Source organism: Gambusia affinis, linkage group LG12 (assembly GCF_019740435.1).
Source record: "Gambusia affinis linkage group LG12, SWU_Gaff_1.0, whole genome shotgun sequence".
In the NCBI taxonomy this organism is placed as follows: Eukaryota; Metazoa; Chordata; class Actinopteri; order Cyprinodontiformes; family Poeciliidae; genus Gambusia; species Gambusia affinis.
Window position 1 is genome coordinate 24,176,287 of NC_057879.1, and position 25,454 is coordinate 24,201,740.

Consider the following 25,454-nt stretch of genomic DNA (forward strand, 5'->3'; position numbering starts at 1 on the left):
AAACGTGTGTAGTTATGTTGTCTTCAAGAAGACTCAACTCTTCATTTGTTAGTTGTTTTGCATAAATATAAACATTTTGTCACTGTAAATGTTAAATAAATAAAAGATTGGGTCTTAATGTGAAGCAAAGCACTGGTATTAATTTTCAAACTGAGCAAATTTAAGTTATGAAGTGTGCTAAAAAAAAACAAAATTGTGCAGATATGTGATTCTGACTGTTTTCATACTTAAATGTCAGGAGAAATATTTCAAAAAAAGAACCAAAAAAAATATAAAATTGACATTTCATCTGTAGAGACAGAATGAGATACAGGATGACAAATCTAAAGAACTTTTCTTTTCGTCAGGCACATCCGACAGCTTCTCCCACTTGCACATTTGCCCGTACTGTTCTCGGGGCTACAAACGCAACGCCTCGCTGAAGGAGCACATTAAGTACCGCCACGAAACCAGCGAGGACAACTACAGCTGCTCACAGTGCAGCTACACCTTCACCTACCGCTCGCAGCTGGAGAGGCACATGAGCCACCACCGAGGCAACAAGGAGCAGGTAACACCTCTCAGCTCGAAAGGTGTCACCTCACACGTCTTAACAAGGCCGCAGGGCACCACAGTGAGACTGAGATCAGCTCTGAAAATCAAACCACCACCAGCTCCAGCAGGAGTTAATGGTTTTAATTAGTGAGTGTATGTGTTTGAATCCTTTTACTGCTTGATTGGTCCCACAGTGAAAGCGCTGTGGGCTAAACTCTGAGATACTATCTGTCCAATGTGCTCCAAACAAACTCCAGGCCTCCTCTGGATTAGCAGTGATGAATTTATCCTGTTATGATCAACATTGAGGGAGAATAAAACTTTCTCATTATTGTGGCATTTAGAAATAGAAATAATTTGGGTAATTCTGTCTTAAAACAAGATAAGTTTGGTTTAATTCTGGGGCGTGTTGTGGTGGCGCAGGGGGTTAGCACGCCCCACATTTGGAGGCCTTAGTCCTCAACGCAGACGTTGTGGGTTCGACTCCTGGTCCCGACAACCCTTGCCACATGTCTTCCCCCCTCTCCTCACCCGCCTTCCTGTCTGCCTACTGTTGCAAAAAAATACGAGCCACTAGCACCGCAAAAACTCTTCAGAGAAAAAAAAAAGTTTGGTTTAATTCTACTTAAAACAGTGAGAAAAAAGTATTTGTGTTTTTTTATTTAATCTATGCACTTCTTGTTTCAGCTGCTTGTGTATAACACTTTGTGAAATGTTAACCCAAAGTAACATTTTTAATTTGTTCTTTACTTTTTATCTGTTTTTTTTACAACTTAATTCTGAATATGATAGAAATTGTATTATTATTGTCACATGGATAGTGAAATAAAATAAAACAATCAGTCCAGTGCAACGTTCTTATTGCTTTGGGTTGGAAACAGTTTTTGAGTGCAGAAAAACAAATCTGCAGTTTTTAATTTGTGCAAATTGATTTTAAGGAGACTTGTGTTTTCTGTCTCAGCGTCACGTTTCCCAGTCCACAGCAGGATCAGGAGGTACAGGTGGAACCCGCAAGTTCAAGTGTACCGAATGTTCAAAGGCCTTCAAATACAAACACCACCTAAAGGAACACCTGCGCATTCACAGCGGTAAGGAGAAACCAGACACACACACACACATTACCAATCACTGATTCATGTCCCAAACTATGACTTTATAACCAAAAGTACATTCTGAACCTCTAATGTTTAAATATATTTTAGATAAAAGACAAGGAAACTAGAAAGAATTAGAATATCACCATGAATCTTTTTTTTGTAGAATAATGACACTTTATTACTCTACCATTACTCTAATGTGATAATAGCAGAATTAATTTTTTGTTTTTGCTAACTTTGAAAACGTTTAGCACACTTAGCTTCCCCTAAGTCAATTTTTCCAGATAAACTCTAAAGCGCTAATTTGTGAACTTTCAGTTGAATGAAGATGCCTGAGTTGAGTTCAGTGATTTATAAAGTAATAGCAGTATTTTAAAGTCAATTCTCTGAGCTGAAGGTTTTATTATGTTTGTTTTAGGTGAGAAGCCATATGAATGCTCAAACTGCAAGAAACGATTCTCCCACTCTGGCTCCTACAGCTCCCACATCAGTAGCAAGAAGTGTGTGGGAGCAGCAACTCAGAACAGTGTGACTGTAACGGTGGTGAAGACCACGTCTCCAAGCACTCAGACTAAACCTGTTGCAATCGCTCCAGCACGACTTCCTGTCAAAGAAAAGACTGAAAGCAAACCGCTCCAGGAGCAGCTGCCCGTCACCCAGATCAAATCCGAACCTGTGGAATACGAGTGCAAGCCGGTCATGGCGCCGCCGGCGACTTCGACCGGCAGCAAGGGAGTGGTGAACGGCGGGGCAGCGCCACCAGCAGCAGCCCCAGTGGCAGCCATCCCTCAGAGCGTAGCCATGGTCGTCCCAACGGTGGGCCTCGTGTCGCCGGTCAGCATCAATCTGAACGACCTGCAGAGCGTGCTGAAGGTGGCGATGGATGGAAACGTTCTCAGGCAGGTGCTGGGCTCAGCCAACGGCGTTGTGGCGCAGGGAAAGCAGGGAATTGTAGTCCAGCAGCCTCAGCAGCAGATCATCAGCCTCCCTGCCTTCGTGGATCACGACGGCACCACAAAGATCATAATCAACTACAGCATCAGCCCTGCAGCCGGCACCAACGCCGCCGCCGCCCTGCCCACGCCGCTCGTCATCAAAAACAACCTTCCCCCTGCTCCCGTCGTCACTACCGCTGCCGCTGCCGCCCCGACCGCAACAAAAACGGATCAGCTCGAAACGCCTGAGGTAACGGACCTCAGTCTGAAGAAAAATCCAGTAGCAGAACCCATTAAAGACATGAAGACGGAGGCAACAGCAGAAGAAACCGTGAAGGAGTCGGAACCAGCTGAAGTACCCAAATCCAGCAGCAGCAGTACGTGTTTACTGTGCGACGACTGTCCTGATAACCTGGAGGCGCTGCATCTCCTTCAGCATCGCAAAGCTGCCAACGGGGAGGCCGTGGACTCGGCCGCGTTGGACCCGTCGTTTGCCGCTCTGCTAAACGAGGCCGGCGTGATGCTGGAGGAGCCGCCAGTGGAAGACCTCCTCTCGCTCCTCAAGACTTACTTTGCCTCCAACGCCAACCCAGGTGAGGAGGAGCTGACGAAGATCTCCAAGTCTGTCAATATTCCTATGGAAGTGGTCAAGAAGTGGTTCATCAAGATGAATTCTGGGAAAAACACGAGTAAATGTCACACCGAGTCGTCAGATCCTCCAGAAGAGACTAAAACCACAAACTGCAGCTCAGAGGAGACTTTGAATAACGATGAGAACGGCAGCCAGGAGGAATGTGACAGACCTCAGTCCCGCGCCAGCTCGCCGTCAGACTCGCTGTCTCTCAGCGGGGATCTGGTGATCGTCAAAAGCGAGCCAGAAGACCCAGAGGAAGCAGACTCGCAAGCAGAACCTCTGGACCTCTCTCTTCCCAAACATGAGATCCCACCATCAGAAAAGAAAACCACGCCTCCCCCAAAGCAGCAGGAGCATCCTCTGAACCTGACCTGCCTGAGGAAGGACGGCCAGACGCTCTTCGTCACCACGTCTCAGAGCACCAACCCCGTCAACATCGTCACCGCCGCCCAGCTGCCCACACTAGTGGCCATCGCCGGTCAGGGGACGGTGGGCTGCCTCGGCACCATCAACACCACCACAAAACGCACCATCCTCATCCCCCAGCTCACCTACACCTACGCAGCCGCCACCGGCAACGCCGCCGGAGCCAAGACTGTCGTCCTCAACGGCCATAAGGTTGGTGCTGCTGCAGCTTGGTGGGGCTCAGCTCCTCACTGCGTTTCCTCTCTGGTTACTTAGGGAATGTGTTTGTCAAAGTGGGGGTCGTGGGATCCTGGGGGCTACAACGGGGGCAATATGTTATTTGCCATTTTCAACTTTCTGATTGGCGGCCAGTCAAATTTATAAAGCTGCATTACTCCTCAAGTTAGTCGGCATAGCAAGCGCAAAATGCAAGTTAGCAAGTTTTTGAGAACAGAAAACCAAAAGAAGCAAAGGAAAATCTAAAGGAATTAGGCAGCATTTATGCTAAACAAAGTTGGTAATTATTGAATAGTGAGTAAAAGTGAGAAAACGTTACTTGACATATTTTGTAGCCTTGTCTGTTGGTTTCCCAGCCAGAAGCTAACAGAAGCTGTTTGGGGGTCATGTAATGGAAAAGCGTGGGAACCCAGATTTAGGAATGTGTTTTGTTGTGCAGGAGAAACGTTCAGAGAGCAACACTGACGGGGCTTCCTCTGCAGAGGAGCAGGACAGCAAGAAGCGACGGGTGGAAAATGGCGTCTATCCCTGTGATCTTTGCTCCAAGGTCTTCCAGAAGGGCAGTTCGCTGCTCAGACACAAATATGAACACACAGGTATTCCTCCTACACTTCATGCAGTCTGACGATTCAAAACTGGCTCGACTTTATTCTGAGAAGTGGCCCTAAAACTCAAGTCACCTAGCTAACATTATAAACATGCAGTACTTTTCACTCCTATTTACATGTTTTCAGTTTTAGTCAGGCTACAGACACAAACTTCATAGCTTGAACAAAACGCATGCAACAATACAAACTTGTTTTAACTGCACATGAGGTTATGCTCAAAAATATAATTGGGAAATTTAACACATTGTTGTCCAAACTACTAAAACTAACTAAAACAGTCAAACAATTCCTGCAGTCTCTTATTTCTCACAAACCTTGAACAGGTTGGCTCACTATGGACTGAAGAAGCCTGTTTTAAATGGAAATGTTTCTTGAAAAAAGAAGTAATCACTAATTTATCTTCATTTTTATTATCACAATAGTACAAAACATTGTGATAAATTCTAATTTCATATCACCCATAGGATATGGATATGTGTTTTTAGTAGCTAAAAACACAGCTTTAGGCAGGTTAGCTTTAGGGTTGTAAAAAGAAAAAATGTTCTATTAAAATATAGTCCTAGGTTTTGGAAGCGTGTCCTCCTGATGCTTGTTTCTCCTGCAGGAAAACGGCCCCATGAATGCACCATCTGCAATAAAGCTTTCAAACACAAGCATCATCTGATCGAACACTCCAGGCTGCACTCCGGTGAGAAACCCTACCAGTGCGACAAATGTGGGAAGCGCTTCTCCCATTCAGGCTCGTACTCGCAGCACATGAACCACCGCTACTCCTACTGCAAGAAGGACTGGTCCATCCTGGGCTCCGGCCTGGGGTCACGCAGGGGTCAGTTGGAGCTGGGCAGCCCCGGCGGCGGCACGCTGTCGGACAGCCGGACCACTACGCCGCAGTCCCAAATGGACTCGGACGAGCGGGAGAGCGAGGAAGAGGATGACGAGGCCATGTGTGTGGACGACATCCGGGTGGTGCAGGTGGACGACGGCGAGTGCGAGATCTACGAAGGCAACTTCGACGACGACGAGGAAGAGGAAGAGGAGGAAGAGACGGAGGCTGGGCAGGCGCGGGGGGAGGGACAGGATTTTTTTTGCGACGTGGTGGAAGTGGAGCTGGGGAACGAACACGCAGAGAACGGCACTTCGGAGGGGAAACGCGAAGAAAAGGAGGAACCGGCGGGCGCAGCAGCGGAGAAACGGGCGGACTGCGAAGCAGAAACAGACAAAGTCATGAAGGAGGAATCGGACAGCACTGAGGAGTCGCAGGAAGCTGCGAAAACGAAATGAAGGAACCCGATTCCTCTGTTGAAGTCATTTCAGACAAAAACCACATCAAGAAGCAGCAAGTCTGAAAGTTGCCTAATCTTAACGGTCCACTACTGTGTGCAAAAACCCAGGTGTGCCTGAACTTAGAAAAAAACAAAGACAGTGACTTTTTATTTGTGAAAAGTAAAATATTCATGTTTTAAAGTGTTTATAGAAGTACAGATTTGAAGTAGTACCATCTATTATCTTGTTAGACTTGTTACTGAGACTTCCCAGGTTTTTTTTTTTTCCTCAGCCAGTCAGTGTTACTAATCTTGTTCTTGTTTGAAGACATTTTAACCTGTATAGAGAAAGATTTCTATACCTTTTTATTGCCAATGAATTTTCCTAAATCAGTATTTAATTGAGTTTGACGAACAAAAACCTCTGCACTACAGTATTCCTAGTTTACCTACGGATACATGCCTCATGCATCGTATGCCCTTCAGTGTTGTATATGTACGCTAGTTAGCGGGTTGTTGTTTGTGTTAGTGTTAGCCTTCGCTAGCTGGCGTTCTGTTTGTTTTCAGTTTCGACTGTTAGCCTTAAGGAAAACTAGGTATTCCTGGGGATGGGGTGGGGGGAATGGGACGGGTCGGGACGGGACGGGATGGGTCGGGACGGGTTGGGACGGGACGGAGAGGAGAAGGCGGCTTCTGTTTGCCATAACCAAATTAGTCCAATCAGGGAAGAAAAGGTCAACCTCAAAGCCAGCATCGGCGCTTCTGTGGACGGACCGGAGAAGAGCTCCGCCTCCAGGCTCGTCTTCGGGTCCAAAACACACACACACACACACGCACACACACACACACACACACACACACACACACACAATCCTATCAATCTTCTCCTGCTTTTCCGTTCCACTTTATTTTCTCTGTGTCAGTGTTATCAGCTTACATTTGAAGTGTATGTGAAGGATCAGGTTGCTTCCTGCTCCACCCCGATGCCTCCAGCCTTATGCAAGACCTGTGTGCTGTTAAAAGTGCCATTGAACAGTGTTATTTCTTCTTCTTCTTCATGTTCTTCTTCACATGTAGCCAGTATTATGTTCCTCTCTTATTTACACACCACCCATGTTGGTTAATGTTTGTTAGCGCGCACAGAACAGTGAACTTGTCACAAATACAAGATCTTTTCCAATATCATAGGATGCATCAATGACTAAGCAACTGCAGCGAATTTTATCACAATGAGTTTTGTTCTCTATAGTTCTTTATAATCATTTGATTAAATATAACAATACACTAGCAAAACTTACCATGAAATGTTTTTTTGCTCAAAGTAACCAAGCAGCTATTAAGTCAATTAAACCCATTCAGACCTGATGCAAGCTTTTCCTTAAAGATTTAGAAAACTCAGGAGCCTGGATGCTCCGGTTGCCATGTCAACCCATGCTAAAAATATTAAAAACTTTACAGTTTCAAGACCACTAAAGGTTTCTATCTTAACATTTCAAGTCATTTACAGAAGCGCCAGTGAAAATGCTGGAGTGACCAGATATATGAACGGTTTGACTAGAAAACGTTTGGTTTCCCCTCCCCCACTTGTTGCTGCGCACTGCCAGTTAGCAGATAATAGCATGAGAAAACCACTGTAGCACAACGGTTACCGTCTTATCAAAATAACGCTGCTTTACAGCTGAAGTTGCATCCGACTGCAGGCTGGCCAACCTGAGCAGATAGCCTGACTAATTAACCAGCTCATATATTGTTATACAATAAGATTTTTATAAATGTTCATATTAGTAGGATGCAACATTTTAGGTACAGTATGAATAAAGAGTGCTTTGTTTTTATTTTTTGTGTATAAATACTGTCGCACACCAGACAAGAACTTTTCTACAAAGTTTTGAGGCGTCTCATTAATGAAAAACTTTGTGTTTTCTGATAAAACTATTTTTTAATCTTTGTTTATTCATACCTATATTCAACTGACACTTTAGCTTGTATAAACTTAAAATAGAAATAACAGTTTGAACCTTTTGTTTTTTGTTTTGCTTCATTGCAAAAACACAAAATCTTACCAAGTATTTTAGTTTAGTTTCTAGCGCAAATATCTTTATCCACTTGAAATAATACAAAACTAACTTGCAACTAACTTTTCAGCAAGATATAAGAACTTATGATAAGTCAACAATTTCTAATTATTAATGAAAAAGTACTATAAGTGACATTTTAACTTATAATATGGGAAAAATGTCTTGTTCCACTGGCTGATTATTTATCTTGCAGCCAGCACTATTTCATCAATATTAAGGAATTGAAGACTTAAAACAAGCCTCTAAATCTGGATGGAAAGTTATTTCTAAGTTCTGTCTTATTTTAAGTGTGCTAAGATATTTGCTCTACAAACAAGTCTAAAATACTTTGGATTTTGTGTTTCTGCAGTTATTTACTTTTCCCATCCTTAACTAACCTATATTTTAAATGGATTGTAACCAATAATTTATTCTCAAACTCATTAGGAAAAATGTTTTATATTTCGAATTGCACCCAGGAGAGTGAGGATTAAAGAGACAGTAAATGGTTTTTGGAAATGATGAAAAAGGAGCAAAATCAAAGTATTAATTTGAAAAAGACGTTAGATTCAATTGAATTCAGTCTAAAATGAATTTGGTGAAATGTCTGCCAATTTATGACTGATTTCTGATCTAAAAATGATACAATATACAGAAAGGATAAAGTTTGTGCATCTGGTCCTAATGGGTAGTTTTGCCACTCAGCGTTGTCCTGTACCTTTAAAGCTGTAAAATGTTCTCAGTTTAGGTTGAGGTTTAGCTTGATATGTTTTGTCCTGATCTGGTTTTAAAAAAGAGAGATGAAACTATTAGAAACATTAATGAATTAGAGCAGATTTTCTCTTGTGCACTTGTTTTTCCTCAAAAACAGAACTGTGACAAGCTGTCCCGCACTTCAGGTAACAAACATTAGTGAATGTGGTCTCTGAAGAGTTTTGAGTTGTTTTTACCCAAACAGTGTTTTATAGTGCTTTTGTTTTCTGTCCCTTTTTACTTTTTTTTTTTTTTTTTTTTTTTTTTTTTTTTGCTTTTTATGTGTTTTTGTCAATAACAGCAGTATTTGAACCCTTTTCACAGGAAAAAAAACAAACATCCGGTTTAGTTTTTAGAAAACTTTTTTATATTTATGTGTCTTATTTTTATATTTTCTTTTATGCTTATTTATTACACATTGTAGTGTACATTACTGTAGTTTGAATTGATACAATAATATATTTTAGTATGAAAAATACTCTTGAGGCAAACAAGAATCCCAAAATGTGGTTCTGGGAGATGAAGTTTGTTTTAACAAAAAATAGTTTAAAAAAAAAAAAAAAAAAAAAAAAGAAGATTAAAATAAAAAGTGTACTCTGTAAACTTGACTTTTGTTTTAAGCTGAGAAAATAAAGGAAAAAAAAAAGACAGGAATGAAGTGAGAAATAGAAACTGTTACATGTGCATCCGTCGTTATTAAGCTACTGAATTCTGTGACTTTAAACGCATGAGTCGTTGCCGTTTTAATGAAGGATCTTGTTATGAAGTCGTTAATCCTCCTTTTTTTTATTTTATCAAGCCAAATCTGCATCGTCCCGCCGCCCTGTCTTTTGTTGTGTGCCAACTTTGTATTTTCCATTGTACCGTTGAAGGCTGCATAATGTTTGTCTATACAACCCTTTGTAAATCCACTGTCTTTTTGTATGGTTTTTATTTTAGGTTTGCTCCATTTTTATGACTCCCCATCACAATAAAATGTAAGACAGCATCTCTGAGTGACTTCCTGTCTGCTTGTGATTTGACACTTTAGACCTGGAGTTACACTAAAGGAACAAGTAAAAAGCTGAAGTTATCACTGCACTGTAGTGATTTCGCTCTTTTATTTGGTTTTACATATCGCATTATAAAAAAGATCAAATCTTTTGTAAACTAGAAAAAATTTCATATAAACTAAATTCCACTAAACAAACCAAAAACTTCTAAACAATCCTGAACCATGCTGGAGAGTGGGTTTTATAAACTTGGGTTTCTTTAGACAAAACGCAAAAAACATTTCAACTTCACATCAAAAAAACATTATTCCTGGAATCTCATTTGATGCGAAACATTAGTATTAAATATTAATACTTATATGAACAAAAGAAATATGTATTAATATGTGAGCAAAAAACACCAAAAACGGTGCGTTTTTCATTAATACTAATATATAATATAGTCAAATATTAAATATACTGCTCAGGTTCTTCATTCAGCAATCTGATCCCGGGCAGGTCAGAGGTCATTAGGGCAGATTTCAGACGTGCGTTGTAGTTCTCCAAACAGACCACAAGGTGGCAGTAAAGGTCTTTCAGAGTTTAGTAAATGAATTTCAACGTCATGGATGCCAAAATCCCTTCATCAACATTCCTACACAATAAACTCTAAAAAACAAAAGGCAAACATCAAAGAACCCATTTAGTTGACTGTTATGGCAGAAATTCCCCTTTTATTGAGTAAATATATGAAGCAGCCTCTTCAAAAAATGAAAAATTTCACAAGATATAAGCAAATACTAATCTGTGACTTCAGTAAGTTTATTTATATAGAATGAAAATAAACTAAGATATAAATAGTTCACCCCCTGATAAAATGGCGCTTTGAAAAGACAAAACTCAAATGAATCAAATGAAATCCGAAATTTATTACAAAAGTCACATTTAGATTCAAGTAAACATCACCTAGTTCGTAATTAGTGTGAAAAGGCTGGTTGGGTTGGTAAAAAGTCGATTCGCAAAGAGAAAATCTATTTTTACTTAAAAACAATCTTACACTTATGGGTGAACGGGACAAGGTATTTTATAAATATAAACCAAAAAACTTGTACAAAATCCCCAAAAAATAAATAAAAAACCAACATGCATGAAAGCACATAACCGGGCGAACTGAAGCAGAAACTTGTGTTACAAACAAGAAAATAAGACGTAAAAATACAGGATGTCAAAATAGCAAGTGCACACTATCGTTATTTTTAGCTAAATCCTAATAAAAGCATAATATGTGCAAATAAACTGGGATTGAGGAAACGTGAACTTCATAACACCACTGAAATATGTCAAAACGCTACAAATCCATAGTCTTAAAAACAAAGATGGCTGAATTTGTGCCACATCATCTATTCAGTCGTGCACAGATCTGCTGAGGACACTTTGAGCTAATCTACAAAACAAACGTGAGGCTTGTCTGCTGAAGCGCAACAGAGCAGGAGTAATATCAGACCTGCGATGGCCTGCGGTAATTAAAGCTCATTTCATGCTTCTGCACATCGTGATGTTGAATACATCGAGCCGTTTGTCAGAATTAATTGGCCAGCTCGTAAGCACATCACATCTGTCAATCACGCACAACCTTTCAGGCTGAGTTGGTCAGCAAGGCTCATGCTAATGAAGCTGCTGAAGTGATGGTGAAAAAGAATATGGCGGTGAGAAAAACGTGCAATACGGGGTTTAAAACTTCAGGATTTTCAAGAGACACTACCTCTATATTTTGTTTTTCTAAATAAAAGGGAGTAAATGACAAATGAGTCCTGGATTTATCTAATAGATCCATAAAATTAGTTATGGTAAACACACAAACACACTCCAGGTCATTGTAGAGACATTCTCCTGTTTCCTGTGTTAGCTCCAGTGTGTCCCATTTTCTTTTGTAAAACTCTGTCAACAGTCTGCTAATGTCGACAAAACGCTATTTGCAATTGCGGTGTTTCCATTAAATAAGAAACGCGATTAATATCATAGGTGGATAACTTTCTACCGTCCTGTCATTTTCCAACTACTTCCTGTTGTCTTCATCTTCGTGGTTTGCGCCGGCGGCAACTTCCAGTTGTCGATTATGTGACTCCATTTGATGCAGTAAGTGTTTCCGTTGTAGTTTTGCAAAAAATAAACTAATTTTGATAAGACCAGTTGCAGACTCCTGGCCTAAACAGGTCAAACTGAATCAGGATATTACAAAAACTATAAAATTATCTGACCTTGCAAGCAGAAAGTCGGGGAATACTCAAAATCTGATCCACATCTCCAGCTGTGGCATCATTACTAATGTTGAAAACAAGTTTCAAAGTTGACACTTTAAATAAATAACATGCATTTTTAATAAAATACACATTTCATTAGGACCCATCTTTATCTGAAGTTCTGTTCGGTTCATACTGAAGCCTCCCCTGTCTCAGCGGTCATAAACCTCCAGCATGCAGCAGGTTCAGAGTGTTTTCGTTTGTGCTGCTGAATGAGTTTGCTGCCTGTCATTAAAGCAGCCATGCAGGGAGGAACACAGTCAGACTGTCTCCAGATCCTCGGTGGCGGCTGTTCCCCGATCTCGATCTGCGCCCGACTCTGTCAAACTGACTCCTCTCTTCTGCAGACGCCACTTCTACATTTACCTCAATGAGTCTAATCGATGTTGTTATGCAAAGCAACTTGTTCAAGTGGAACGGTAATGAATCTCTAAGTAACAACAGGAAAGAGGGCAGAAAGTGAAGGCAAAGGAAAAGCAGTGAAGTCTCAGTAGAAATTTAAAGAGCAAAACTTTGTTACCTTTTAGCAGTTCTGGATTAAAGGGACATTTTTGAATATTTACTCATAGATTATATACAATCATATATACAGTATGTATATTTATATATACATATATAAAACTTTTTTTTCTTCAAAAAAGCCAAATTTTGTTGATCACGATTGATTTGTAAAAGCCCTAAAAAGGGTTAAACATCCAAAGGGGTGAATGCTTTTAATGGCCACTACTGATTTTTGATCCTCAATATTGTGGATGTAAATAGATGATTGATTAATCAAGACTGTTGACAGGTAGTCATAATGTTATGCCTTATTGGTCTCTAAAGTCAGAAGTTTAACTAATCTGGAAACATTCTTAACAGACAAAATTTATCCTTTTTTTTAAAAAAAAAAAAAACAAATGCAGGAAACAACTTTATTGTTGAAAGAAAAATCAAACCCACACATGCTTCCCAAAAAATGTTTACTTTGAGGCCATTTTTTAATCAGGAGGCACAAAAACAAAACTTGGTTCACTTCATTATGACCCATGTCATCAGTGTGTAAACATTTGCTTCTCAGCTGCATTGACAGAAATATTTGTCCACTTTCACTCAGTCTTATCTACAAAGCTGATCAAAAGAAAGAGACACTGAACCAACCCGAACTTTAACAACTTGTCATTAAATTCACATCTGCACTTCAGAGTTTAGGATGGAGATAGTGTTACAAACTCCGATAATTGACACACTTCTCACCTTTTGCATTGTTTGCACATGAGCTACACTTGAGAAAATTCATTTTGATTAGAAGGATGTCTGCTTGGAAAATGTCTGATGTGCAGGTAGATGAGGACAAAGCGCCAAACTGTGAGAGGAGACGAGTCAGAAAGGAGCAGAATCAAAGCAGACTGGTGTCTAAAAATGGTCTCTGTGTGAAGCAAATGAGGCGACAGCGTTGAGTGAGCACTGCTGCTGCTGCTACTCTGAAACTTCACAGCTGAAATGCATTAAGAAATCAAGGAAGGAAAGTTCCCTGTGAGCAGTTACTGTTTTTAGAGAAGTGAACAACCTCAAACTTCAGAGTAGGGGTGGGAGAGACGACTTAGAATATTAAGAAACAGCAGCGAAATGGGCCTGGTGGTCAACATAACAAGCACATTTCTAAATTGCTTGTCATGTTGCTGTGTTTGTGATTTTGTCCACTTGAACAAACATTCTCTGTTGTAAATGTGATCTCGGATCTCACAGAGACAACTTGTATGAATAGAGGTCAAATAATAATAATAATTAAAAAAATGCTGGTCAGAACAGGAGCAGAAATGGTGTTGATTTGAATTCTGCCAGACTTTCAGTGTTTCAGATCAGCTTTGTCACATGCAGTCATTTATCAAGGTGGTGATTTAAAGGATGACTTGCCTCAACAACGTGCTCTCTTAAGTCCCTTCAAAGGGTGTCGGTTTGCTATGTCTCCAAACTACTGCTCTTGAAGAAAATGTATCCTTTCTCTTACTCATTGCATAAATTAACCATTCGGTTTTTAAACATAAAATCATTCTAAGCTCTCACTTATTATCTTTTATGCTTTTCAATATTTCTTTCTTTTTTTCCACTACAACCTTGACCAGAAATGAAAAGCAAATGTAAAAACAATCAAAGCCTTTGACTATACCCCTTGGTTCATTGCCAGTTTTCAAAAGATGCATCATGCTTCAGACATCCAGGCTGAGGGGAAACTGCCCAGTTTTACAAAAAGATATTCAAACATTGGAATGTATTAGGAGATATTTTCCCCTTTTGCGGTGCAAAAACAAGCATCCATCACACTCACCAAATTATTTTTGCTGCTCCAGGCACGGAGTTCCAATCAAACTTTTAGCAAAGCGTTTTAGGATCATTAGCTCGAGGCTGATGAGACGTTTCCTCATTAGCTTCAAGCTAAATCTTAAAATGTCTGAGCCTGGAAATGACCTACTAAGTCATGAGTGACCATTAGATGCAATGTACATAATAGCAAATTTGGTCACTTTTAATGAAACTTTTTCCCCATATAACTTCTGAAACTGTCATCCCTCGTCGGCTTTAACAAGATGCAAAACGGATCCCAACACAAAATGCAGAAATTCACTTCGTCTTTGTGAAAACAACCATAAAGATGTCAATTACTGATACTTTTGCATTATTTGAACTTCTCAACCTATTTTAACTTCATGTGACTTTCTGCAATCTATATTCAGCCTCTTGCAAAACAATTTTTTCTGTTTTTGAAAAACCAATTTAAACGATGCTTGTTGCATCAACTGAACCAGATCTGTGGTTACAAATGTTAATTAATGTTTTCCTCAGAGTTGTTTCTTGTCTCCATAGTCGCTTAAGGACAATATCTCAAAGATCAGAAGCATTTTTGTCTTTGTCCCAAAAAAATAAATAAATGAAGGAATGGAGTTGCTAAGGCAACTAAAATAAGCCTAAACGCTTCACAAAGTCCATAGTAACCTTTTTACATTGTGTTTCGGTACAATGATTTTTAAAACAATACTAAATGCACCTTTATATTCTACAGAATGTGTGCTTAAGTCCAGGTGTGACCAAAGTGTGGCTCGGGGGCCATTTGTGACCCTTGAATTGATTCTTTGTGGCCCAGCCAGAAAACGTGGTTGATGCAGTTGGAGACTTTTTTTAACTTTAATTTCTAAAAAATTAAAATGTTTCAATGGAAAATCTTACATAAAACACAAAGTATGTATTTTAATAAAAACACTTTTTGATTTCTCTTTGACTCAGTAAATAAAACCAGATTTACTTCTTTGTAGACTTCAGATAACCCAGATTTTAATTAATTGTTTAAACTTGGCTTAATATAGAAAACATTTTTAAATAAAATCCTGTTCTTGTTGCAGATAATAGGTTTAATATTTATATTTTTTATCCAGTCCTAAAAGAATTTTCACACTGGATTCCATAAAATGTAAAACCCTTTTTAAATTTTGGATTTACAAAGATTTAAACTTATATTTCCCACAAAAAACCAATTTATTTTTTTAATTAAAATTATTGTATGCTTAGTTTATTGTTGAGCAGTAAAAAACATAAGATAAAAAATACATATATATTGTTTTTTTGCCCTGCTAATTTTTTTTACTTGGGCCATGTGACAAAAAGTTTGGACACCCCTGGTATAAGTTGTGGAATAAATTTGGCAGCTGGTGTAAGAAAACCAAAATATGCATTAAAGGAATTAAAATATGCACCTGAAAATTGGAGAAAAGTAAAACATTAATGAATATTTTCTGAACTCCCCTTAAACCCAAACACATGAATCTGGAAAGCATCTATACATGTTGCCACAAGGGGGCAGCACGTCACATTTTCTCCCTATTACTTCAATAAAAGATTGACAACTTCAACATTGAAAAAGTAACAAAGTGAAAGCAGCCGAAACTTGTTGCCAAGACACAAATCCCACATTTCAGTTTCTGTAAAAATGCATATTACCACCTTGAAGTCAAACACTGTTGCCTGTTTGTATCAGAATATCCACAATTTTACAGTAAAGCAACAGAAACACAACACCAAACTGTTTGCGTTTGTCTTCGCCTTGAAGTGGAGCCACTTTTGGTAACAAAGAGTCCAGAAGGCTCTTGAGTCCACCGACGAGTCCAGAGGGTCTTTAAGTTGTCTTCTTCACCTCTGACCCTGAAAAACAGAAGCAACGCATCGGGTCGGCAGAACTGCTGTTAGATAAAATATTCCTTTGGGTTTTCAGAGGACAGGTTCTGGGAGTCAGTCTGATTGTTGAAAGGGAAATTCGGACTGTCTTCCCGTTTAACTGCGTTCCCCTCCGGGTTTCGAAACGTGTCCTTCCTCCGGTAGAGGTACCGCGCGGCGACGGCCAAACCGGTCAGAACCACAAAGATGACGACCGCTATGATACCTGGAATTAGAATATCATGAAAATGTTTGATTAATTCAATAAAGAGTGCTTATTTTATGGTAATCTGACTGATTGTGGGAGCAAATTTAAAAAAAAAAGACAAAATACTTAAAAGTTTTTACAGTGTTCAGGAAGAAAAGGTTACAATTATCAGCTTTTCTGCGTCGTTTTCTTCTGCGTTTACTTTACAAATGTGCGCCAAAATGTTGTCAATATTTAACAACATTATTTATATTTATATTATTTATTTATATTTAAATATTTGTCAATATTTAAGTAAAACTGCCATGTTTCCATTGAGCAAAATTATTTTAAAAATGTCAAATTGCACAATTACACGGAAATGCAGCTACTAGTTCATAAATCTTTTCAAAGTGGAAGCCACCAGAAGGCGCTAGAGTTATTTTTTTAAACCTGGAAGGAAAATGAGAAAAAATATGCAAAAAAAAAAAAATAATAAAAATAAAATAAAATTCCCTTCTCACCCACCGCGGGTGGTGATTCTTCTTCCTCTTAGCTCGGGTCCTCTACCAGAGGCCTGGGAGCTTGAGGGTTCTGCGCAGTATCTTGGCTGTGCCTAGGACTGCACATTTCTGGACTGAGATGTCTGATGTTGTTCCTGGGATCTGTTGTAGCCACTGTTCCAGTTTGGGGGTGACTGCCCCGAGGGTCCCGATGACCACAGGCACCACTGTGGTCTTCACCTTCCAGGCCCTCTCCAGTTCCTCCCTTAGGCCCTGGTATTTCTCTAGTTTTTCATGCTCCTTTTTCCTGATGTTGCAGTCACTTGGTATTGCCACATCCACCACAACGGCTTTCCTCTGTTGTTTATCCACCACGACTATGTCTGGTTGGTTCGCCCTCACCATTTTGTCTGTCTGGATCTGGAAGTCCCACAGGATCTTAGCTCGGTCATTCTCCACTACCTTCGGGGGTGTTTCCCACTTTGATCTTGGGGGTTCCAGTCCATATTCTGCACAGATGTTTCTGTACACTATGCCTGCCACTTGGTTGTGTCGTTCCATGTATTCTTTCCCTGCCAGTATCTTGCACCCTGCTGTTATGTGTTGGACTGTCTCAGGGGCCTCCTTGCACAACCTACACCTTGGGTCTTGTCTGGTGTGGTAGATCTGGGCCTCAATTGCTCTGGTGTTTAGGGCCTGTTCCTGGGCGGCCATGATGAGGGCCTCTGTGCTGTCCTTCAGTCCAGCTTTTTCCAGCCATTGGTAGGACTTTCTGATGTCAGCCACTTCGGTTATTTGCCGGTGGTACATCCCATGCAGGGGCTTGTCCTCCCATGATGGTTCCTCCGGCACCTCAGGTTCTGTTCCCCATTGTCTGTTGAGGCTTTGTCCCTGATGTATCTATGGATCTTGGATGTCTCGTCTTGGATAGTGGTTCTCACACTCACTAGTCCTCTGCCTCCTTCTTTGCGGTTCGTGTAGAGTCTCAGTGTGCTGGATTTGGGGTGGAACCCTCCGTGCATTGTTAGTAGTTTCCGGGTCTTAACATCTGTGGCCTGTATCTCCTCCTTTGGCCAGCTAATTATTCCTGCAGGGTACCTGATTACTGGTAGGGCATAGCTGTTTATTGCACGGATCTTGTTCTTGCCATTGAGCTGGCTTCTCAGGACTTGTCTTATTCGTTGGAGGTATTTGGTTGTGGCTCTTTTTCTTGTGATCTCATCAAGGTTGCCATTTGCTTGTGATATTCCCAGGTATTTGTAACCTTCCTCTATGTCTGCTATTGTTCCTTCTGGGAGTGAGATCCCTTCTGTGCGGATGACCTTCCCTCTCTTTGTAACCATCCGACCACACTTCTCTAGTCCGAATGACATCCCAATGTCCGTGCTGTATATCCTGGTGGTGTGGATCAGTGAGTCTATGTCTCGCCGCTCTTGGCATACAGCTTGATGTCATCCATGTAGAGGAGGTGGCTGAATATATATATATATATATATATATATATATATATATATATATATATATATATATATATATATATATATATATATATATATATATATATATATATATATATATATATATATATATATATATATATATATATATATATATAGCTGATATATATATATATATATATATATATATATATATATATATATATATATATATATATTTTTTTTTTTATAATAAATGTATAATTACATCTATTTTTTAAATGAAATATAACCAATTAGTATGAATCTCTCTTGGCTGTAGATTACCCATGTTGCTTATGCACATTTTTCCTACTACAGTTTTTCCTTCCACTCAACTTCCCATTAACATACAGCCCTCTGAAAGTCTTTCATCTTTAGCAGTGACCTGGACTGTAAAATAAGTTGTCTTCCTGTATGAGCCATAACATTATACATGAAAACCATTTTTTATTAGTCTAATATAATATTTTCTGAGAAACTGAAACTTGTTTTTTATCATCTGTAAGCTATAAACATCAAAAGGAAAAGAAACACTTGAAATAAATGAGTCTGTGGGTTGAATCTATACAGGATTAACTTATTGGATGGAGAAACTGGAATAACAGAACCGCAGCACATTTCTTTTATGCACAGCTGATTGAATTGCTAATCTGAAAAACACTTTAAAAAGATTTCCATCAGTAAAGATCAAACCTGAGCACTTTAGGAAAAACTAAATAGAGGTTAATAGCTTGAAGCAGAATTTAAAATCAGTTTAATAATGCATTAAAAAATGACCATGTTTTGTGATAATGACAGAGTAGCTTTCTCAGCAGATTTCTGTAGTTCGATTAGGTTTTCTGGCCTTTGTGTACAACAGGACTGAATGGACAGTTTTAAATGACTTCCACAGTTCCCACCTCGTATAGTCTCCACTTTGAATCAATTAATGCTGGCAGAGAACCAAAGTTTAAATTGGTTTTAAATCGAGTCATGTCTTGCACATCTCTCGCTCCAAACGTTTTAACTGTCGCCTGAACAAACACATTAAAGCCAGGTTTTATAAAAGATTTTATGCCTGATTTGAAACTGATAGTGTGAGCAAAGGTAAATAGATTCCAGTGCAGTGAGAGAAATGGTTTAGTACCTCCAATCAGAGCCGAGTCGGTCCTGATGGCATTGACTAAAGGTTGACCTGAGCCCACTGAGCCGGACCGGTCTACAGCAGAGACGGAAGAGTCAGGAAGAACAAATCAGAGCAAGAGAGAAGTCAGAAAGATAAAAAGCCAGAAGTCATCACCGAATTGAGGAGGAAAATGAGAGAAGCAGAAATTATGTACAGACAGCGAAACAAGGGAAATACTGATGCATCCAGTTTGCTTTAAACTGACTCAAACTGGTTTTACCTACTGGAAAGATAAACACAGAAAGATAAAAGCCTCATTTTCCCCTTAAAAATTAATCAAAACTGAAAATAGTTTTTATTCACAATGTTTTAAGTTTAATAAAAGTATGACAAAAACCTGCCAATCGTACCAGTACTTCACCTATGTTTGTGAAAAGTTACTTATAACTTGTAATAAGATATCTGCACTAGAAACTAGACCAGAATTTTGCGTTGTTGCAGAATGGGAAAAGAGGAGAAAGAAAATCCAATCAACAAAACAACTACCTAGAAAATATAGAAAAAAGAAGAAGAAGAAAATATGAAGCAGAAAATTATGGCTAAAATGTCTCTCTGGAGAAATAAATGAAAATCTCATTTCATTGTTCTTCTAGATGTTCTGTATTTGACCCTGAATAAAATACTTTATTTATTCCTTAAGTTTAATTGATAGGACCAGACACACAATAACAGACAACCTGAAAAAAGCAGCACAAGTAAACACAAATCAAACTTCCATTGATGACAGAAATCTCAACGTTTGATCAGTAACTCCATGTTTTACCTGATATATGGTGAATGTTTTCAGCTGCGTGGGGATTGGCTGAGGCTGCAGAGCCACAGTTGGACCGAACCAAAGGTCCGGTGATGATGATGGGGCCGGTGTCTGGGTGGAGCAGAGCAGCTTTCAGAGGATTGATGGAGTTGAACTGAACCACTGACAGGCAGCCGGTGAAACCCAGAGACGCTAACCGTGCCAGATGAGAGTCCAAATCACCAGACTCTGCAAAACACAGTAAATGTACATTATTCTGTACATCTGTGCAAAACAGGTAGCAGGTGGTGTATAGTCAGACAACATTGCTACACTGATATGTAAATGCACATTTCTGTCTATTTAATGTCTTTACTTATATGAATTCCTTAATATTGATGAAAAAAGTTCTAGTGAAATAATCTGTCAGTGAAACAATACAAGTTAAAATGTATTGTTCCACATTCAGCAGCACTGTGAATACTAAGAGTAGTTAGCCACCGATAACGGTGAGCTGTTTTTCCACTTTTACAAATTAAGCAGCACATTCACAAGCATGATTGACAGCACTAAGACCCTCCTCCTGGCTGATTGATTGTTTTTGACTGGTGGGAGTGAATTTCTTCAGCACAGGGAGGAAGGAGGTGGAGGAGGTCAATTCTTTCACATATCATCCGTCTCATATTACACTATCACAACATGTTTTAATAAAGTTTTAATAAATTTGTAGAAAACATTTTTTTTTTTATTAAAATTGCACTAGAAACAGCATTTGGTAGTGCTAAGTAACTAACCAAATAAATTATTCAATATTTAAAAATTACATAATCAGATGGACCAAAATAAGTGGAAATTTTGGTTTTATGAGAACAAAAATGACAATAATTAAAAAAATAAAACAAAATCAGACTAAAGAAAATGTTTCCAAATCAATTTCTGTCAATATAAAACTTATGAAACTTTAACAAAAACTGCAGGTGTGTGTCTGTGTCGGTGAAGTTTTGGTCAAAACATGTTTGTTCTTCATTCAGTGGGTAGAAAATCCAGACATTTTACTCAAGAAAGAGAAGAAATACTTCATAATAAAATTACTCAGCTAAAAATACCCCCAGGAATATATATATATAAAAAGTTACTCAAGTAAATGTAATTGAGTAAATGTAACTAGTTAGTACCCAACTCTGCTCCTGGAACATAAATGAGACAATCACCAATGCTGACAGATCTTTAGTTCATCATCTGCCTTCAATTCTTCCAGTATTCTTCCTGTATTCATCATACGTTGAGACAAATCTTCTCTCTCTGCCTTTATCTGTTAATTTCACCGACTCCATCCTCTCCATCACTCATCCGAACTCCTCACTGCAGCGTAAACAGCAGCTGCTAAAGCCGACACAAACAGCTGCATCAGATGAGATGAGAGCTGACTGTTACCTGAACACATCTGCATGTTGATGAGGAAACATTACAGCCGTCTTTCAGCTGTTGCTCTGCTCGCTACATCACGTCTCTCCCAGCTCTACCTGCCTGTGTTCCTTCTGGCTCCATTAGTTAGCCTGATGGATGACGAGGCTGGGGGGAAGCGACGGGAAATCCACTTCCCCGCTGCTTTTTCTGATTCTGATCAGAGTCTCTGCCTCTGTCGGTTTGACAGAGTGGACAGCAGGTTATGCGTCGACATGACAGGTTGAAACGCGCCACACTCGTTCAGCTGTGTGACAACAAACCTGAGCTTTACACCAGACCGCAATGAAAGGAGGATTTATTAAGTTACCTGAAATAGAGCTGTTGTAAATTTTATTAAAAACTTACTTCTTAGGGTGTTTTAAAGGATAAATTATTTTAACGATGTGAAAATCCTATTGAAAACACTCAATCTGACTTTGTATATTTGTCTAGTTTCTAGTGCATATATCTTAGTACACCTAAGTTGCGACAAAACTAACTTAAAAGTAACTTTTCAGCGTGATGTAGTAGCTTCTTTTAAGTCAATTTTGATTAAGAAAAAATACCAGTTCCACTGGCAGATTGTTTAATTTAAAGCAAGACATTTTTCCCATGCTAGAAGAGAAACAATCTGCCAGTAGAATTAGTATGTTTCTATCAATATTAAGGAATTATTTTTTAAAAACAAGCTCTTTTATCTTGCTGAAAATATACTTGTTAGTTTTGTCTTATTTCAACTGTACTAAGATATTTGTACTAGAAATTAGACCAAAATGTAACTATACAAAATGCAAGTAGTAATTATTACCCAACTCTGCAAAAACAACCGAGCACTCAAACCTGAAAGCAATTAGAGCAACCAGTTAACCAAACAGTTGTGTTTTTGGACTGTGGGAGGAAGTCGGAGTACTCGGAGAAAACCCACATAATCATGGGGCCTCAAAGCAAATTCTATGCAGAAAAAAACCCAAGGCAGGGAATTGAACCCACGACTTTTTTGCTACAAGGCAACAGCGCTAAGAACGACACAACCATGCAGCCTGCTAGGTCTTTTCTCAATTTGACAAGACAAACAGACAAACAATCCTAATTTCACATTCAACTCAGACAAACTAGTGAAATGTATAATTCTCCAACTATAATGACGGTCTCTTCAGACAAAGCTAAAATAAATGAGCGAAACCCTTTATAGTGGCAGTCTGGCTGAAGGCTGGGCCCTCTCAGCCCCTCATGTTATTTGCAACTTATATTTCAGACGCTCTTTGAAGGAGCCGCTTAAAGGAAACATGAATAAATCATGAGGTGCTCCCTATTACTCTTGTCACCCTGAGCCTTTTACAATTCCCTGTCTACAAATGCACATTTAGGTGGATAAATCATAGCAATGAAACGCCACACATTCCCGACTCTTTCCAATAATGCAAAGAAATAAACACTTATGCACATGTGAGGAGTATAAAAATCCAAATTCTCTAAATACATCACCCAGAGGCAAGATACAATGCTTTTTATTTTTTATTTTATTTTGGGAGGGCAAGAAGTGCAAAACGAAGTGGCATAAAGATTTCACCAGCATCTAAAACGATGCCCAAGCCTGCTTTTAAAAGTCCATTATGAAACACATTACAGCATTTTGCTAAACCTAGATCGTGTGACAATGTTTCAGCTGAAGCTAACACATGGATTGTTGCTTTTAAAAAGCATTTTAACAGCTTTCATCAAAAACTGTTTACTCAAACAGTGATTCAACAGACCCAATGCATTTTCAGCATGTGGAAATGGGTGACAACCTCACATTTCTACTTCCTGGGTCACAATTTTCATCCAGCTTGGCAGCGATATGCTAAAACAAACTTCAGAAATACAAAATCACACCAAATATTTGGTGTCTGAGTCCGCCTGAAAAAAGACAAAACTAAGTAACTTTTAACAAAGATATATGATATTTAAGTCAATATTGATGAAAAAGTACTAGTTATAATCAAAATAATCTGCCAGTGGAACAATACTATAATTTAAAATATTAAAAATGTTTAACTTATACTATATTTAAGCAATAAACTAATTTCTTGCTGAAAAGTTACTTGTAAGTTGCTTTTGTCTCATTTCAAGTGTACTAAGATATTTGCACTAGAAATTAACAACAAATAGTTGGTAAGACTTTGTGTTTTTTTACTGTTTCTACAATGTGGCATGTACGTGGTAAAAATGGGGGTAAAATCAGACTCATCTGCTGCCATTTTCACAATGACTAAAATCTATAGAAGCACAATGTATTATTAATCTGGAAGGAATCAATTTTCACCCTAAACTGCAGGGATTTAAGCAGCCCTGTATTCATTATGAATGCATTTTAAATTGTTTCTTTATTTAACCTCAGACATAAATTCTGTTTTTTCTCCTATATTGGATAAACTCTACTGGCTAAGACATTTTGCTACCAACATACAGTCTCTCTTTTAGCCATGTGAATCTTTCTGCAACGTGGACTTGAGGTCTGAATATAGTTTGGAAGAACGAAGAGTATTGATCTTTTACTTTAAGACTAAAACTCGTTCTGGCCAAGGCAAGGCATTTTTGAAGAACTCAAGGGCAGAACTCCCAGAAAGTCCTCATAGGTCCCTCCCAGTGCAGTAACCAGGCCCATGTTGAATCCCAACAAGTCATCAAATATTTGCTGGACATGATGCAAAAAGAAAAGTTTTGTGCAGAGCAGAGCACAGCTGCCAGAACAGGATGGCGTCTTTCTGAGAACGTTTTCTTGTTCTTTAATAAAATGAATCAGCCTTCACTGAAGATTAATTATTTAAAATTCACCCATTAACGGAAAAAACAGTTTAAAAAGATTTTTGATCTCTGTTAAATATGTTTATTTTCTCTCAACATCATTCTTCTTTTGAGCTAATCTCCACCTGTAAAAGTGTTTTTGTGCAAAAAAAAAAGAAAAAAGTTTTTCTATTGCAGTTTTGCAAAAGCCACAAACCTCTTATAGCACAAAAACTTGCAATGGAAAAAAAATATTCATTTTAAAATTGCCGTGTTTCCATTAAGCAAATTGATCATCGTGATTCCAATTTGTGCAATTTTAAGGTGAAAGGAAACACAGAAATGAACTGGGACTCAGATAAATTACAAACCAGGTGAAAACTAACAAGCTACAAAAAAACTACAAAGGAGTAACTAATAAATAAACTAACAAAAAATGAACTAACATGGTAAGCTCTAAGAAAGTAAAAGAAACAACAAAGAATCAGCAAAAATGTTGCTTTCTGTCATTCTTACTGCATTTTTGTTCACTGTTGTAAAAATATCAGAAAAAAGAAGGAAGAACTGAGTAAAGAAGAGAGAAATGTTCTCTATAAATCATGTTTAGAGGGGTTTTCTGCCACAGAATGACTTAACACACTCCCTCCTCACACTCTCCAGTGACTCCAGCATGGAGTTTATGACACGCTGTTGCCGGGTAGATAAGCTTGTTGCTTCGTGACCAGAGTGTTAAACGGTTCTAAGGACTGGTCCCCAGGTGAGAGAGGGGTTTTATGTGACCCTGTCTTATGATGGATAAATTGTGTTTCTCTTTTAAGGAAAAAATCCTGTGTTTTGTATAAACTTGTATGTATTTGTTTGGTCAAAGATTGCACACACAGGGGAGAGTTACCTCAGGAAACCTGGTCGTTTAGCAGAAGTTAAATTATCTGCATAATCTACACTGCAAAAACACGAAATCTTACCAATTATCTTTAGTCTAACATCTAGTGCAAATATCTGATTTCACATAGAACAGGACAAAACTCACCTGTAGGTAATGTTTCAGCAAGATATAAGATATATTTCCAGTAAATAATTCTTGAATATTGATATGAAGAATGGATTCCACTGGGAGATTTTACCTGAGTGTGATTTATAGCTTTGAGTGTTACACTGCAAAAATGCACAAATCCCACCAAGTATTTCGTCTAGTTTC

General features: G+C 38.8%; 2 protein-coding genes across 5 annotated transcripts in view; one reads left to right on the forward strand and one right to left on the reverse strand.

The window, feature by feature from the left end:
• LOC122841282 (zinc finger E-box-binding homeobox 1-like) overlaps positions 1 to 9,510 on the forward strand; it is a 66,556-nt gene extending 57,046 nt beyond the window's left edge. For both annotated transcript variants that reach the window (XM_044134456.1, XM_044134457.1), the window contains exons 4-8: positions 348 to 550; positions 1,496 to 1,622; positions 2,050 to 3,818; positions 4,282 to 4,438; positions 5,055 to 9,510. In XM_044134456.1, the coding sequence (XP_043990391.1) occupies positions 348 to 550; positions 1,496 to 1,622; positions 2,050 to 3,818; positions 4,282 to 4,438; positions 5,055 to 5,731 (2,933 nt within the window). In that variant the 3' untranslated portion in view covers positions 5,732 to 9,510. The remainder of the gene's footprint in view (positions 1 to 347; positions 551 to 1,495; positions 1,623 to 2,049; positions 3,819 to 4,281; positions 4,439 to 5,054) is intronic.
• A 3,231-nt stretch (positions 9,511 to 12,741) lies between these two features.
• cntnap3 (contactin associated protein family member 3) overlaps positions 12,742 to 25,454 on the reverse strand; it is a 102,721-nt gene continuing 90,008 nt past the window's right edge. For 2 of the 3 annotated variants that reach the window (XM_044134459.1, XM_044134458.1), the window contains exons 22-24: positions 20,075 to 20,293; positions 19,273 to 19,344; positions 12,742 to 16,204 (exon numbers count right to left, since the gene is read on the reverse strand). In XM_044134459.1, coding sequence (XP_043990394.1) covers positions 16,008 to 16,204; positions 19,273 to 19,344; positions 20,075 to 20,293 — 488 coding nt within the window. In that variant the 3' untranslated portion in view covers positions 12,742 to 16,007. The remainder of the gene's footprint in view (positions 16,205 to 19,272; positions 19,345 to 20,074; positions 20,294 to 25,454) is intronic. The other variant, XM_044134461.1, reaches the window with a different exon arrangement.